General features: G+C 26.1%; 1 protein-coding gene across 1 annotated transcript in view; it reads left to right on the forward strand.

Moving 5' to 3' along the window:
- The window catches only part of LOC142329852 (protein yellow-like), a 127,562-nt gene that overhangs the window by 94,450 nt on the left and 13,881 nt on the right, over positions 1–19,231 (forward strand). Inside the window, exons 2-5 of the mRNA XM_075374718.1 lie at positions 2,907–3,121; positions 3,453–3,634; positions 16,538–16,652; positions 18,779–19,042. Of these exons, the coding sequence (XP_075230833.1) occupies positions 2,908–3,121; positions 3,453–3,634; positions 16,538–16,652; positions 18,779–19,042 (775 nt within the window). The 5' untranslated portion in view covers position 2,907. The remainder of the gene's footprint in view (positions 1–2,906; positions 3,122–3,452; positions 3,635–16,537; positions 16,653–18,778; positions 19,043–19,231) is intronic.

Raw genomic sequence — 19,231 nt, forward strand, 5'->3', positions numbered from 1 at the left:
AATAAAATTTATTTTAAACAAGTGAATTTTTAAAGACTAGATAAACGTAAATCTTCTGATTACTTTTTTAACAGATCGACTGTCACGTCAAAAATCGTGGCTTATTTTACAGATACGAAAGAAAATGTCCACTAGCAGAAAATTTATATTTCCATTTTGATAAAATATTCTTCATCCTCTCCTATTTTATATGAAAATTACGGTTTAAAAATGCGATTTCTGAAAACTCATAAAATAGACATATAAGAAAAGTGTTTGTTTCTATACTTGATTAAGGAATGTTATACCGGCATCATTTTCGATTGTGTCTTTAAACTTACGAAATAATCGAAATTTGTTTCAATCGTATCCAGACTGGCATTGGCTTACGCCTTAGGCCTGGCGATTGTAATAGAATGACATCTGTTTTCTGTTCAATTGTAAAAGAGTAGGATTGAAGGAACCTAATTTCACTCATAAAAAAACTTACAATAAAAAAATAAACTACAAAAAATTTCATGTAAATTTAATTTTAGATTACAAAAAAAAATAAAATATTATTGGTAATGAATGTTTTATTGGAAGTTCAAAAAAAAAAATACTTATCGAAACACAATGTGCAAATGGTAAAGGTTATTAAAAGTTTCATATTTAAAATAAATGTATACAGAGTGTATCACGAAATTCTCCCGGATCTTTCACAAACTATTCTACTCGTGAAAATAATGGAAAACGTTCATATAAACTGTCCTAAAATGCGAGTTACGGCTAGTGAAGGATTTCGCTCGGATTTCAGTTAAGTGGGGTCTTATGCTTTTTGACCTGATAAAATCGAGTAAAATAGGTGCCAGAACCGTATCTTCAGCCAGAAGATCTAGGTGCCAGAAGTATCGAGATACGAACCGTATCTTTAGTTTTTGAGAAATATGGGGTAAAAATCTAATAAATTGGGGTAAAAAAAAACATGTTTTTTATTTCACAATAACTTTGTTAAATAAAGATGGTATGAATAAAAATAGTGTAAGAAAAGTTGAACAAGAGAAAGAAAAGCAATTCGAACACAGTTATCTTACACAATTTTGTTCAAAATTAAATCCTCAACAAGTTTTGTTTAAAAGTTTGTATGTGTTTATTACCCATTCAACAACGTTATTGTAGGTCAAATATAAAAACCTCGTTTTTTACCACAACTTATTGGTTTTCATTCCAGATTTCTTAAAAATTATTTCAGATACGGTTCTGACACCTATTTTATTCGATTTTTTTCAAGTCAAAAACCATAAGTAATTATTAATTCTAACCCTTAATTAACCACCTAAAAATTTCAGTAGGTTACGACCTCATTTTACCGGTGTAGATGAAATCCGAGAGAAATCTTCCACTAATCGTAACTCGCAAACCAAGCATTTTAGGACATATGTTTATCTAAACTTTTTCCATTATTTTTACGAATAGAATAGGTTATGGAAGTCTCGCGAGAACTTCATGATACATTCTGTATATAGCACATATTAATGAAATAACGACTCAGGTGTTTTCTTAAAAAATAAATTGCTCGACAAGACGAAAATGATGTCTTATTACTAACTATGGCAAAGATAACGCGAGACACGAAAGCAAAGTTCCACAGCAAATCTTGGAAATCTGAGCGAGACATAATTATGTATTTATCTTATGGCAATAAACCTGATAATCTAACTCAACTTTATATCCATGTAAAACCTGCAGCCTTTTTTATAAATATATATAAAATTTTAAAATAAACCTATCTATAAGGGAACCCAATATAGAAAATTCCTAAGCTTAAATTAAATAATAATTATTAAAAAAAGGTCTTCCTATTATTAATTATTATTAGTTATTAACTAATAACTAATCCCTTCTAATTTATTTCTTTATAATTTTGGATGTTTTAAGACATCGGAATTTTAATTCTTTAAAAAAAATAAAAAATAAAATTTATTATTTCGAATCAGTTCAGTTAATGTTAGCAACTTATTTTTGTATTTAGTTACTTAGTACCTTATGTGAATAAATAAAAACCATATAACCATAAAAAATAAATCATAAAAAACATATAATTATTTATTAAAGTAAAAAAAAAAAAAAAACGACAGAACTAGCATAAATCAATTTTGTATTAGATACTTGATATAACATAAAACATAAACAGTCATTAAAAATATTTTAAAAAAAGTAATTCAATGTTAAAATAAAATAATATAAATTACAGTTCCAACCCATGAACTTGAAACATTATTTATTTATTTTTCTGAAAAAGTTTTTTTTTTTTTAAGCAATACTGAAAACAGTTGTGTCATTCTTTACCAGAAGTAGAAAGCGAATAAATTTTCTTTTTTCAAATACCCCAAAATATTTTAATTTTTTAAAATGGTTTTGTATTTAATATATCACTTTTACACACACACACACACACACACACGATCACATGCATACACACATACACACACACACAATCACACACACACACGCGCGCGCGTGTTTAAAATAAAATCAGATTTTTAACTCAAGGTATAAATTAAATCATTTAGAATGTAATTTATTTATTCTCCAAAATAACATTGTAATTTGTTACGTTTATTTATTAAAAATATTATATAATATTTATTTATTTAATAATTTTTCTTTCATGATTAATAATATTCATATTATTTTAGAAATAAACAGATAGAACAAAAATAAATTAACTGAAATGATAAAATTTGATAAAAAAACACAAGTATGTATAAATGTTTTTTTTTTCAAAATAATTAAAAAATATAAAATGGAATAAATAAGTTGGATTCTATTTAAGAAATTTCGAGAAACAACATTTAAATCATGAAGATTAAATAAATAAATTTATATTATTATATTTTTTATATTTATCACGAAAAAAATTAATAAAAAAATTGATTTTTTTTCAGAATGAATAAAGAAGATCTAATTATACTTTCAGTGATAACAGTAACATTTTTATTATCAAAATGTTCGGCAATGAACAGAAATCCAATGCAAACAGCATATTCATGGAAAATAGTTGACTATGTGTTTCCAAACAATTCAGCACCTGATACGTATAAATTAAGTAGACAATATGTACCTGAAAATGTATTAATTTTAGATGCATCGGTCTGGCAAGGTATGTATATTTAATATTTTTTTCTTTTTATTAATTCAATATTAAAACAAAAATATTTATTATTTACTAATTACTCTTAAGGATTACGGGCTTTTAAAAGCTTTTTACGTAAGGTTTCAATTTTTTTTAGGTTGAAATCGTAGTCATATAATTATGATTTCAAACTTCTTTTATATAACCAACATCACAATTTCAAAAAAAAAGAAGCCAAATTATAATCTCATCTATTTCTGATTTAAATATTTAATATTCACTAACAAAAAAAAAAAAATCATTATTATTTTAACAAATTATATTTGTTTTTGTAATAAACTTCCTTTTCATTTTTAAGGTCAGGGAAAAAACAGGAAAGTATTTGTTTCTACACCACGGTTAAGAAATGGTATACCGGCATCATTTTCAATTGTGTCTTCGAAGTTACGAAATAATGCAAATTTGCTTCAACCGTATCCAGACTGGAGTTGGCACAGGCCTGGCGATTGTAATGGTATGACATCTGTTTTCCGTTCAACGGTAAGTACCTCTTATAAATAAATAAATAATAATTTAGGATATTTAATATTAAGAAATATATATATATATAATTTGAATTAGTTCTTAAGTAATGTTAATAATAATAATAGTACCACATAAGTAAATTCATAAATGAATAAAATCAAAGCATGAATTAAAATATTAGTAACAATAAAAACATAAGTATTGTGTCTTTTTTAAATATTTGGGATTATTTTTTTTTTAATGAGATAATTCTCCCAATACGTACATATATATATATATATCAAATAAGTAATACATCAAATTATTACATCAAATAAATACAATTACAATTATACAAACAATTAATACAATTATTACATCAAATTAAGTAATAATTTTCTCACAATAATAGACCTAATAATTATGACACAAAATTACATCATTTTCTCCCATAACCCAAGTTAACAGATTTAAAAAAATAAAGTGACATCTTATTCAAAATAAAAGACTTAATATTTCAGCAAATAACATAAATTTTGATAAAACTAATATTTATGGAGATATAACGGATTGAAAATAAATATGGCCGCCATTTTGTATTTGCGAAGGTATTTAAGTCCTGATTTTTTGCTAATTTTAAAAATTTATTTCCAAGATGCTTACCAAATATTAATGTGACGTCAATCCGAACTTGAGATATAAAAATGGCGGACAGGGGGAAAACGAAGGAGAAATTGCCATTTTTCCTAAGGATATTTTTTGTTTTGTTTTACAAGTAGAATCCGAAAAAGTATAGCCAGCCCATCATTTTAGCAACACTTTGTATATTAAACGTTAATCAGGGAGAATAAAAGTAAATTTAATTTTTTAAATTCAGTCATTATGTAAACATGATTGTAATGTAATGTATTATTAAAAGGAATCAGCGTTAAAACGTACTGACCTATTCCAAGCTCTAAGTAGGTGTAAGGAATTGTATTACAGTAGTACTGGAGTGCATCTTCTATAGTTACTAACCAGACCAAATATGTTAGCCAGGCCACAGAATGAAGTGCACCGCTATGAATAAACTGATAATTAAAAGTTGACTAATGATTGTAATAAGAGTAGTAGTTCCTGTAGGTACATCACGCACCTATATATTTTGCCTGTCATACTTCACTTACGTGTAAGAAATAAAGTTAATTTTTTTACGCGTTAATGAAAGAAAATTATTAAACTGAACAAACATTTTGCAATTATTTATAAATTTAATCTTCATATTATAAACTTAAATAGTAAAACATACAATTACTTTAATACTTTTATTTATAGTCCCGTTAACAAAAATTAAAGTCATTATCGACTTATCAGTGTGATGTAACTGTACCGTAAATTTGTAGTGTTGAACAAACTCAGGTTGACCACTCCCTGATACGAGTGGTTAATTGAAACCCAACCACCAAAGAACACCGGTATCCACGATCTAGTATTCAAATCCGAATATAAACCTTTATTAGGATTTGAACCTGAGAACTTGACTTCGAAATCGGCTGATTTACGACGAAAAGTTTACCGCTAGACCAACTTGGTGGGTCAAACAAAATTAGATTATTATAAAAACTAAAAATAACTGAACGGAAAATAAGAATTTTTTTTTTAAACTTGAGATGAATGTTTCGTTTTTGTTAAAATTTAGTAGATATTTACGACAAAATATTGTCGTTCCATTTAGCCATGTCTGAGATAATTAATGGGGGTAGAAAATGTTTGCTCAGTTTTGCTTTATTTTTGCGTTGACCTTACGTTACATTTGATTTAAAACAGGTAAAAATTGTTTTTTTTTTTTTTTTTACTTCTAACCCTCCTCATTGCTATGAACCTTGCAAATATATTGATCCTGTATTTTTATCTTACCTTTTTTTTGTCAAATATGTTATATTATTCAAACAGAAGTGGAAAGAGCATCATACCTAATTCGAAATAACAAAGAAATATTCCGAGGAAAGATTTTTCAAATTTTATTTTTACATGTCAAACTTTTTATGAATTCTGAATTTTTAAATTAATTCCTTATTTTTATTTTTAATTTATTTATTCACTTTTAAGGAAATTATAAGTGAATAACTTCAACTCTATTTTTCATCACCGAATACCCGCTCGAGAATATTCCAAGTAGAAGCATATTGTTATACTATTTAACGTGACACAAATAGTTTAAAATTTTTAGCGTATTACTGTGTCTCATCTAAAATAAATTCGTGTAGTAATTTACTTTAAAACTGCTTTTATTGTTTACGTGTAACAACTTATATAGAATAAATTTTGCTTGTACAACCGGCAGCTGGTGTAGCCGCGAGGCTTAACGCACCAGGTATCGCGTGATCGAGTTGGGAGACCCAGCCAGACCGAGTTACTTTTTTATAATTTAAATATTATTAATTTATTTAATTCTACCGCTCACTTGTGACGTCACAAGATAGCAATAATTCAGAGAACTTTTTGGAATGGGGGTTTTACAAAAGTGACATGCTTTCAAATTAAGCTTTACTACTAACCCAATAATGTAGTTAGTTATTTGTATAAATTAACAACTAAAAACCTTCCTTAAACTTAATTAAATGTAAAGGTAAAAGAATTTATTAAAATTGGTTCAAAGATTACAGAATTTTATACGAATCTCGGTCTAAACAAAACGTACAATCTGATTTATGAATAAGAATTATCAGTTAATCGTCAATAATATTTGAAAAATTTTATTTAAAAAAAATGTTACCTTGGCGGCGTTCATCGTAAGGTTATTTTGCAGTATACACATGACTAATCGTATAGAAAACATGTGATGTAGCCTCTCTCTGTAGTAACTGTATTTCCGTATAAACATAAATTCGGCCAGGTTTCCCACAAGATGATGTTAAATATTTTCATATCTTGGTAATTAATCCCTAACCTCCCTCTATCTCTAAAAAATCTTAACACGAATTATAATCTTAACCGTAACTTCTCTCTACAGAACGGATTAGCATTCGAATAGGTCTCGACAATTCAAAATGATAGCTAATTGACTACAATACTGATAATGCGACGCGAAGTTTGTACGGATCACCTGTCCAAACCTGCTTTCCGACAATTAGATTTGTATTTTCTGTAAACCCTACCTACGTTACAAAGAGTTGTATTATGAACAAAGATATTGATATCGCTATTTCCCTTATTAAAAATAATAAAAATAAAACTGATAAATTTAAAAAATCAGGAGTTTATAAGATTGAATGCGGTTCTTGTGATAACATTTATATGGACAGACTGGTAGGTCTTTTCAAAAACGTATGAAAGACCTCAAATTTTATTTTTCCAATAATAAGAGGTTTTCTAATTATGCTTGTCGTTTAATTGGCTGAGAATCATGTTTTTAATGGTAATTTCAGTCTTGAGAATAAAGGTTTGAAACTAAACCTTCTAGAGTCGCTGGAAATAATTATACTTAAAAATTATAAGTTAAATTTAAGCGACTTGAACAGTTCACCATTGTTGAACTTATGGGTGTGAGATAGGCTTCTTATCTTTTTGTAGGTACCGCCCCCTTTTTCTGAATTTACCAATAGTATTTACTATTATATTATTAAGTTTATATTATTACATATGTGCGCACTCCCTAATGTTGCTTTTTATCTTTGTGCATTTTATCTCTTTTGGTTTTTGTATTTATCTTTTTCGTTGTATGTATTTTTAGCATTAATATTTTGTTTCCAACACCTGAGAAAGGTAAAACAAAGTTTGTAGTTTTTTAAATAATTTTGTGAAGATCAAATTATATATTTATTTTACTTTATATATAATCTAGTATGGTATATTAAAGGATTAATAAAACTGAAGTTGATCAAGCAATTGGTCAGAATTATTCAAATATTTTAATGTAAAAGGTTTTTACTATAACATCACTGAGTTGTATTTGAGTTAAAATTAAAATAATCGAACATTTCAAGTACACTTAATAAATTTCTTATTACAAAAAAAAAAATCCCTTTCGGCACCCCGGAAGGCCAAGATAGATTTCACCGGTTATAAGTAGGGGATTTCCACATTAAGTTAAGAAAAACTTCAAATTTACTCAATACGTCAACGGTTGTATGTGATAAGGTTTCATATGTTTAGCATTCGACAGCCCCATCTTCCAACAATTCCAGCAATATTTTAGTGATTCCTTGCCGTACGGGTTGGTCATATCAAAAATTGTTTCAGACAAAAGTTTTAGGTAGCATTTACAGGACTAATGACCATTACAAACCGATTCGATACTGTGCCTATTAAGGGCGGTATGATTTTTTGTCTTCGAAACCCCATTTTTTCCATCCCCTGGGCCAATGATTGGTGATACCAAAAACTTTACTTAGATCAGTTTTAAGCCCTTATCCAACAAATAGTAGAAACTTTAAACGAATTCAATATCTTACTTAATAAGAAAGTTATAGCGATATTTTGTTTTTCGAAAAAGCTCTCCCACCATTTCCAATCCCATGATCCAATTTTTCCCATTCACGAAATCGACCGATATCTTTTATCGTTATATTTTATGTATCAATTTGAAAGTGACTGGCGAAAAATTACGGCAGTTATCGTGTCCACAAGTGAAATATATAAATAAACTTTTGAACTGACGGTGGTTTTGTGATCTGGGGATGTGACACGCGAAGATGTCAAAATTTTCCGGAAGTCGAATCATGGTACCGATTATAATAGATAGCTTTTTTATGAAATCTACCTAAAATCTGATGTGGACACTACATGACTTCCTTTTACACCTATTAAATTACTTTCTTTTTTTAAAATAAAAAGTTCATAAAATTTTATTTCATTAATAACTTTTTTTTAATTGTTATTATTGAATTATTATCGTAAATTTATTTCTACAATAAGAGGTTAAATTATTAATAAATCATATATTTAAATTAAAAAAAAAGTTAAAGAAATAGAGCACTAAACAAAGTCATTTAATAAGAGTAAAAAAAAGTGAGAATTTATGAGTAAGAAAAAAAGTGAAATTTTTTATTTTAAAAAAAAACCTGAGTTAAAACCTATTGTTAAAACCTGGTTTTAACAAGTTGTAAGAAGCACACTACGCACAAGTAAAAACAAATTTTCAACAATCACTTTAAATTGAATGCAATTCAAAAATGTGCAGTTAGTACCAACATAACATTATATTTTATTTCTCAGTCAAATAATTCTATAAGATGACTTTTTAAAAATAAATATACAATTTTTAGAAAAGTTTTACTAAGAAAATACAAAAATAATTCGATTCTAAATTATAATTATCAATTAATAATAAATAATCAGATATTTCACTAAATCTGATGTGGACACCACGTGACTTCTTTGTAAGCCTATTAAATTACTTTTCTTTTTTTTTTTAAGAAAGTACATAAAATTTTATTTTATTAATAACTTCTGATATTTTTTTCTTTTTTTTATTATTATTGAATTATCATTTATTGTAAAAATGTGTTTACAATCAGAGGTTAATAATTATTAATAAAGCAACATATTTAAATTAAAAAAGATAAGAAATGAAGTCGCATTCGAACCGATGTGCCTTCCCCTTGTAAGATCCAAAAATTTCATTAATTAAAATTTGATTTGGCTATTACTCTGGAACCAATGAAAATAAGTATTACTTATGATACACAGTTAAAAAGCTCTCAATGAGCTCTTATTACTGCAGTTAAGAAAAAGTCAAAAATCCAAAACATTTGGATTTTGGGTTTTTTTTGGACACTTTTGATCCATTCGATTGCAATCAAAAGGAAAGGTGCACAACTAGATGTTACAACAGTCCTAAATCCAAAATTCCAACACCCTACGGCTAATCGTTTTTGAGTTATGCAAGATACAGACGTCACGCCGAAACTAGTCAAAATGGATATTTCCGTTGAAATCTGAAAACCGAAATTTTTCGCGATTACAATACTTTCTTGTTCTTCATACAAGGAAGTAAAAGTCAACGTTAAATCTAATATAAAAATAGTAATCATTTAAGCCTACATTACGTAAATCATGATTCTGAATCGACTGACGCTCGTTTTGGTAAAATAATGTACAAAGAATTTTAGACTTTATATCTAACTCGAAGATTCAGAGAGATTATGTTATTTGAAACATTACATTAATATTCATTCGAGTTGGATACCATATGATGGATTCCAAATATTCTGTTTGTTAAAGTAAGAGAAGAATTTAGTTGTTACACAAAAGAATAATCTAAAAAAAATTTCCCGTGTTGTATTTTTATACAACATAGGAAAAAAATAAATTTAAATTATTTGGGTATATTTAAATTAACATTAATACCGATTTGCAATTCGTTAATATTAAAAATACGAAATTATATTATGGAAATAATACAAAAATAAAGTTCTAGACCACTATATTATACTCGTTTAATGAGCAGTTTTTTAAGTCTACATTATTTACGTTTTATTTAATAACTGAATTTATGTATAGAATAACAATTACTGATTCAATTATTTGATAAAGTACATTGTTAAATTAAAATTTCTACTTATTTTAATAAAACGGTTCAGATGTTCAAGTTAAGTAACAACGTGGATGCTCAGTAATACAGTTTGATGATCATAGATTTACATTACAATGGGAAGTTATTTATTAGATCAGAGTGAACAATAATAAGCGAATATAAAATTCCGTCAATTAAAAAAAAAGAAGAAAATACTTAAAAATAATATTTAAAAAGATTCCGAATAAATTAACAAAAGAAATTAAATATCATTATAAATACAGTTTTTTTAAGCTAGAAGCACATTGCGGAGAAAATGTAATATCAGACAACAGCAATAAAAATGTTCATAGTCCACTTAGTTGTGTAGAAAGAGGAAAGAAAAAAAAAGATTTTAACTCAACTATTAAGACGCAACATGTCAAGATCATAAACGAACACTGTATTGAATGTAGTATGCAAGCGGCTACTAGGCAAAAGTAACAGTAACAGAACAGTGACGATAGAGAGTAAACAACTTGTACGAGTAGTAAAACTTTCTGTAGCGCATCCAGCTACTCGATTGTATAATTTAAACAAAAAAAAGTGTGTTTACGCTTAATAAACTATCTAAATTTTAAACATACTTCAAAGGATTAAAAATAAACAGATATATGTGATAGGATTACGAGTATCATGGTTATAAAATTTCTACTCATTAAATTGATACGCTTAAGATTTATTATGACATTTAAAACTAGTTAGATTTAAAATTTTGTACTGAACCAACCTTATGCTTTTTTTTGTTCCTTCTTTATCCAAGTAGCTTCATCCAAGTAGCTTAACACTACATAATCATAAACAGAAAGTTCATCAACAGAATTTCACCACTTAAAAAATGCACAACTAAGAAGAAATTATAAAACAAACAGTAATTATAGTTTATTTTTTTCATACACAAAAGTTATATATTGTTTATATACAATGAAAATTATTAAATTCTTTTCTATTAAATCAGAACTGGAAAACACGTGGATTATGAACCAATCATTTCTAAAAACTAACAGCTGTTTTATTATTTCTTCCACACAATGCTGCCAAATTATGAATATTTTTTTTTTGTCATTCAATACTATTTTAAACTAAACCGTACAGAAAATTAAACATTTAAATATTTCACTAATTAAAACATCAATAATTTTGTGACAATAAAAATAAATCTAACTATAAAAATAATTATTTTCAACAAAAATTTATATTTAAACATTAATGTGTAAAATAAGAAATACAAATATTGTAAAGTTTTATATATTAGAAAGAATCGAAACTTGGCTGTTAAAATAAATAAATTAAAAAATATTTTGTAAATAACTTTCTTTCATAAAAAAATTTAATTTTTGTATTAATTCCAGGAATCTAAACCCAGTTGTATATATATATATATATATATATATATATATATATATATATATATATATATATATATACAACTATTTTTTTTAATAATAAAAATAAAGTAAGAGAAATTTGTTTTTTTTTTTCCTAATGTGTACGTTGCAATCTGTTCAGCTAGTGAACAATCAGTAAATCATCCCCACGGCCCAATGAGATAAGAATGATGATATGACATGTAATTGAGATATAGTCTCATAAAAACCGAGGCCGACCATTCTGAGACGTGGTTAACTGAACCCTAACATTAAAATACACCGATATCCACTGAGTAATAATCAAATCCGTATAAAAGCAACTAACGTTTACCAGGAATTGAAACTCTGAATCTTAGACTTCGAAAATCAGCCGTTAAACAACTGATTGCGACGACCGGTTAACCACTAGACCAACCTGATGGACTACAATAATTTATGAAGGAACATTTTAAAACTCTTTCTTTATGGAAAATCTATACTATTTTTCCTTTTTCTTCCTAATCTTAAAAAAATAAACTGGTTTTCTAAAAAAAAACATGTTTTTATTCAGTATAAATAAAAATAATAGATTTAATCACGTCTAATAACTTTTTCCTTTTTTTATAATATTATTATTTATAGTCGCATCAACAGTTAAAATCATTAGCGACTCATCAGTGTAATATAACTGTACCGGTAAACGTGTAGGTCTTGAACAGACTCCGGCCAACCATTCCTGAGACATGTAGTTAATTGAAACCCAACCACCAAAGAACACAGATTTCCATCATTTAGTATTGAAATCCTAAAAAAAGCAACTACCTTTATTAGGATTTGAACCTGAAAACTCTCGACTTCGAAATCAGGTGATTTCTGATTGATCATATTTTTAATCAAAACTGCTATACGAGTATATCAAGCAAAGTTAAATTTCCTTACCCTTAACATATGGGGGAAGAGTTTTTTAAATAATAAACAAAAAATGAACATTTTAATATACTTTCTAATCACGTTTTATACCATTATAATTATTTGTAGCATTTCATTTTTATATTCTATCAAAATGTTTGAAGTGGGAAAAAAATGTTTCAAGTGAAAAGGATGTTTTAAGTGAAAGTAAATTGAATTTTATACAACTTTCATAAAACTTTTTAAAATTTTACATGGGGTTTCATATTTCCTTCTGTAGAAAGTATTTTTGTTAATCAGTAGAGATGGATTAAAAAAAAATTTTTAAATAATTAATGCGAATAAAATTAAAAACTTTTTTCATATCAATTTAAACTTTTTAATAAAGAATTTCCTTTCAGACAACAGATAAAAAATTGGCAACTAAAGAACAAGGATAATTCAGTTTGTTTCTCTATAAAGTACCTAAAGAACTACTGAAACGTACACATTTTTTTCTTTGAGTGGAAGGTTAAAAATATGACAAAATATAAATTATATTCGCTATCTTCATGGTAACAGTTACTAAGTTGTCAATTTTCTATACTTGCATATAATTACAATTTTTATACAGTCATATTTTACTTTTTGTCCCTGATAATCTCAGGAACAGCTGAACCCATCTGAAAAAATTCCTTCATTATAAAAAAGGCTTGCTTCTTCCTAAGAGATAAACGCTAAATAAGAATAAAATCATCTTAATTATCATTTCCCTAATTTTTTATCTTTCAAAATCCCTACATGATAAAATGATTGATTATATAAACTAAGTCCTATTTTTTATCACACAATCATGAAAATTTAGGATCTTACTTTTCAGAATTAGTAATAAATTACTAGATTTGGTAAGAGTTCTTATTATCATAACTCTTTCACATTAACGTGGGGAAATTGAAAATTTCCAAATATTGCAAAAATTAGACCATACATTTTCATCTTCAAGGACTAGTAAAAAATTAACTGATAGTTGTCTGGTCAAGAGGTAGTGTACCTCTTGACCAAACTATGTGGCTCCCTCTATTAAATAGAAAGTAAATACTACATGATATACAGATTAAAAAAAAAATTGTTCTGATTCTAAGGCTCAAAAAGCTGAAAAGTGTCATAGATTATGGGCTCTCATATCCTTTGGACACTTCATATCTCGTAGTTCAAGTCTACTTAGCACAAGATTTTCTAGCCTACTTCAACTAACTAAAATTAGAATATTATGACCTTCAAGCTGTTGTTTGCCAAGTTCATTTCATTTCAAGCCTCTTCTCCTCACATAAGAAGATAAATACTGTGATAATCAAACTACTCAAACAAGAAAGAAAAAAATAATTATTTATCCTGTAAAGTAAGAAAAGATAACAATTTTAAACAAATATTTAATATTTTAGTCCTCTTGCTTCCTCCATGTAAAATAAAATATGGCAGAAATGAGACCATAATTTTTAGAAAAGTGTTCTAGTTCTGAAGAGTAGTATGAAACTCCGTGATATCACAGGATTTGTAACCCCGGTTCCTAAATCCTCTGTCCTCCTTAATTAAGAAAAAGTGAAATATTGCCAATTTTTAATTGTTTCACAAAGGTTTTCTGCTGCTGGGATCCAGTAAAAAAGTTTAAGTGTGTTATACTATTTCAATCCATTGTCTTTAAGATTACTTAACCTTCCTGCTTCAATAAAATTTACAAAAAAATGAAATACTGCCATATTCATATTCAAGCTATTATTTTGTAATTACTTTCTATTTTCAATGAAAAATTAGAAAGAAAATAGGTCAAAGAATTTCACGACTCTCTTTGGCTATAGCACTTCTAGCTTCCTAGTGCCCTTATTAATTAACAAAAATCAAACTATTGGAATATTCTAAACTTCTCCTTCACAATGCATTTTACTTCAAGTTAAACTGTTGATAATGCTAAAGAAGTTCAACTTTACCTTTCAAAGCCTCCAGCATCCTTTAATTTAACAATAAAAATTTTGACTAGATCTATTTTCAAAATTCTTTTTTAAAAAAATTGCACTTCAAAGGAGCCAATAATAAAAGTTATGGTATCACAATTTCAGCTATCTTGTATATCCAAGCATAAGCTACCTTCATTATTCCAATTTTCGGTAATTAGAACAATATTTTTTCAAAATATACTTTTTATTTAAGAGCACATAAAACACTCATTAATGTCAAAGCGTTTACTCTTTGTGTACTCTTTACTCTCCCAAGTCCCTGCTTCTTTCAATTAATGAAATTAAAATAAGTAACATTCTTTACTGCTCCTTTTCAAAATAAACCACAATAATGTTGAAGAGGTCCTAGCCTTTCTTAGTTCTCTAAACTCCCCACAATTATGAAATGTAATGGGTTTCACAATTAGCATAAAATTAATATTTAAGAAAAATAAAAATATATTTTTATTTTAAAAATTTATATATAATTATAATTGTATATATATAAATTTATATTATATAATATATAATTTTATATAATATAAATATAATTAAATGTTATAAGATATTAATTTGTTTTATTCTTGTATGCATGTTAATTACCATAACCTTATGATTGTGTATGCATGCTAAAAATGACACCTTAACTTAGTTCACGCAGGGATATGATGAACATTACATTCAGAGTAAGTAACCCTTCTATTTTACACTTTTAGATTTTGGCTCTTATATCTCAAATGGTGTTTTACACATGTTAACAGCCATAAAATAATTGGGTAAAACAACAAAAAAACATGTAAAAGGACAATGCTTTTTCTCAGAATGGAAAGTTTATAAAATTGTTATTAATCTTAAATAATCTAGATCAGTCTATACAATTTAACTCTCTTCCCAGACTAGCATTATGGACAGTTTTCTGTTGGATAGCTTTTTCATTTCATAACTACAAACTGAAATTGCTTCATTTGTTTAACTTACTCATTTATTTATTTTTTTTTTGTTTTTTTTTTTTTTTTTATATTAATTTCAGTATCTACAGAGGATGGCTGTTTAACAGTTGAAATATATATCTATTTTTTTTTGTTGACACAATTAAACACCTACGATCAATTCTCTTTCAACAATTAACATATGTGTTGAATGTCTCTAACTGACCTGAAGTAGAGAAATCCCAGACAGAGATTAACTCCTCTATATTCTGTTTTATTCTGGCTAGTATCCTGAAATAGGTTCCATGGATTATAATGAAATACATTTTTGGTAGCATGTGAAAAAATGGCATACCAACCAAAACTTGAACCCAGAAGGTCTAGATGACAGATTCTAGCACTCTGTCACAGAGGTCAGCAACCAATCATAGATTTAAATGTTTTGTAAGAATTTCTAATTATTAAATTTATTTTACTTAAATCACTACGCTTAGTATTGTGATTTTTTTTTAAATTGTCTAACTTATCACTGTTTTTTAAATTGTTTTTTATTTAACATTTCATTAAAAAAAGTGTAGCATTTTCATATTTTTTTTTTTTTTTTGTATAAGAATGCAACTTCTTGTATCAAGTGTATAAGAAAAACCTTATAACTTTATAATTTTTTTAAAGAAGAATTCTCTTGTAGTAGTCACCACCTTTATAAGATAGTGAGTGCTCTCTTTAGCAGTGACCACCTGAAGGATTTAATACCTCCAAGTACTTTACATTAAAAGAAACACAATATTTTTTTAAAAGAGTGGGGAGAAGAAAGATACAGAATAAAAGTAAGTGCTGATCAAATGCTAATGACTGAAACCAACCATATATTTAATAAACTAGTTCATGTAGATTAACATAGTTAATTATATGTTACAATTTTTCTTAGGATATTGCAGTGTGTCAACCATTACCTCTCAAAGTTTAATAAAAATGATCTTCAACTTGTTTGAAAAATATTATTAACTTGTTTTATATTCATATAACATCTTCATCTTTTTTGAACTACTCTGTCGAATAAAATCAAATCTACTTATTATGAATAATCAATAATACATACGAGTACTTAATACAAATTGTATGCTTTAATTACATACATTTTATGTAATAAGTAGTTAATGTCAATCATTCAAAAGATTATATAATACTAATAATAAAAATAACTTTTCCAAAGTGCAAATTTTTCTTACTGTTATATTATTTTTCAGATTGATGCATGTGGAAGATTATGGGTATTAGATACTGGATTTCTTCATGCAGAAAATAAACAAGTTTGTCCACCACAGATATTAATATTTGATTTGAATACTGATCGTTTGACTGGTAAGTATTTAAATATATTTTTTTTAATAAACCTGTAAATCATTCAAAATTGAACAAGTTGGATTTTACAAACATTATAATTTATAACCAGTCTATTAATTAAATCCAACCAGATTGCATTACACTATTCCATGCTAATGCCAAATTTAGTGTAATTTTTAAGTAATTTATTTTTATAAAATTTATAATAAAAATAATTCTCAATTGCCATCTACAGTTTACAGAATGAAGTTTCATACTTGGCATTTGAATGTTTCAATGTAACTGCATCTTCTAAAGAGCGATTACAATTTATTAACATAAATATTTTTTTTTTTACATAATAAATATATACATATTTATTTATTTAGTTCAACCATTAATATTAAAAGTACCATGTGGAGAACTGCCCCAGCATTTTTACGTAGAAGGATCAAGAAGATTATTATCAAAATAGCATCAAAAAATAAATAATAATTAAGTTGTTTAGTTAAAATTAAATCATAAAATTATTTTATAAAGTTATAGTGAAGTAAATGCATGAATTTTTACATACATTAATGTTTAAATAAATATTTGAATACATTAATATTTGCATAAAGTTAATGCATAATAAATTAACTGTTTTGAAGGGATTAATCATTTAATTTGAAATAAAAATTAAATCCAGTAAAGGTAATGCTTATATGCAAGTGTTTTTCACAGATCTAATGAATTTACACATTTAGTTTACTAATTTATTCTTTACAGCTGACCCAGTTCATTCACCAGCATACTTTATTCTTGTTATAAATAAACTACAAAATGATAATATAAGTTATTAAAATTTTTTATTTAACTAGCTTTAGGAATAATCAAATCTTGCAACTGCTATATCTTTTGATCTATCGCATGAAAATGATTGTAATTTGGTACATATATGTAACTTCGATGTGTAAAAATAAATATTGTTACTTTTTTTTTAGTCTTAAAAAAAAAATACAAAAAAAAAATATAAAAATATATTTGATTACATATAAAAAATTATTTTTTTAAAAAAGCTTTTATTTAACTAATATTAATATTAACATTAATAAAAAAAGAAAACAAATTAGAAAACCCCTCTGAAAAGTAAAAAATAAGAATTAAATCAAATTGAGAATTTTAAACAAAAAAATATATTAACAAATATAAAAATGCACTGAAAAGTAAAAAAAATAAATTATATAGATATCTAATAAATAACGAATAAATAAATGTAATAATTATTAAATTTTAAAATTAAAAGTAACGAAAATATTTAGTTAAATAAAAGTGTGGCGCAGTTTTTATAACAATGTTTTCGAATAAGTATTTATAGACATTTGCTGTATTTTAAAATATATTTTTTGTTTAATGAGGTTGTTTAGTATATGTATATACTTTATTTATCTGTAATAAAATAACTCAAGTGTTAATTCTTTGATGGTTCAAATTTGCACCGAGATGACCTTTAAGGATTAATAAGATTAAAAATAAAAATTAAATTTAGAAATCTTGCACAAAGTTATTACATTTTGACAGTAATCTGAAAAATTATTAATTATTATCATTATAATTGTAATCGTAATTATGAATTCATTAAATAATTAGACACTTCTGGTTCAGTCGTTTGCAATCAAAATGGGAGGTGGACATTAGATGTTACAACAGTCCTAAATCCAAAATTTCAATATTCTATGGCTAATTGTTTTTGAATTATGCGAGATAATAGTACATAAAAATTATAAAAACTGCGCCACGCTTTTATTTAACTAAATATTTTCATTAGTTTTAATTTAAATAATTATTATTTATTTATTGGTTATTTATTAGACATTCATATAATTTATTTTTTACTTTTCAGTGCATTTTTATATTTTTTTGTTTAAAATTCTCAATTTGATTTAATTTTTATTTTTTACTTTTCAGAGGGGTTTTCTAATTTGTTTCCTTTTTTTATTAATGTTAATATTAATATTGTTAAATAAAAGCTTTTTTAAAAAATAATTTTTTATATATTTTTTTTTGTCTATTGTTTTCTTATGTTGCTTTCTTTAAGAGTTTATGAGGTAACAGAAGTAAATAAATTAATAATAAAAAAACATTCTGGTATAATATCTTAATCTAACTTTTTATTTTGTTCACAGGAAGATATGTGTTTCCGAAAAGTGTGGTAAAATCAGATTCATTACTAATTACAATAGTTACTGATGTCAGGGATTCTAAATGTAAAGATGTATTTGCATATATCGCTGATGTAACTGATTTTAAATTAATTGTTTTTGATGAAAGAAGAAAAGCATCGTGGAACATAGATAGCCATTTATTCTATCCTTACCCACTTCAAGGTGTTTTTAATATTAATGGAATAACATTTGATTTGATGGATGGAATTTTTGGTTTAGCATTAGGTAAGTTAAATATTTACAAACAGCTGAAAATATTTTGAACATATGTTCACAAAGACAGATTTTTTTGGAGAGTTTTTTGAATAATAAACACATACACTTTTCACATATTTATTATAGGGTTCTAAGTGAGGAGAATATTTTGATATACTATATAAATAAAGGTAAAAACATAGATTATGTAGTATATTG

This window comes from Lycorma delicatula, chromosome 9, assembly GCF_047948215.1.
Source record: "Lycorma delicatula isolate Av1 chromosome 9, ASM4794821v1, whole genome shotgun sequence".
NCBI lineage: Eukaryota > Metazoa > Arthropoda > Insecta > Hemiptera > Fulgoridae > Lycorma > Lycorma delicatula.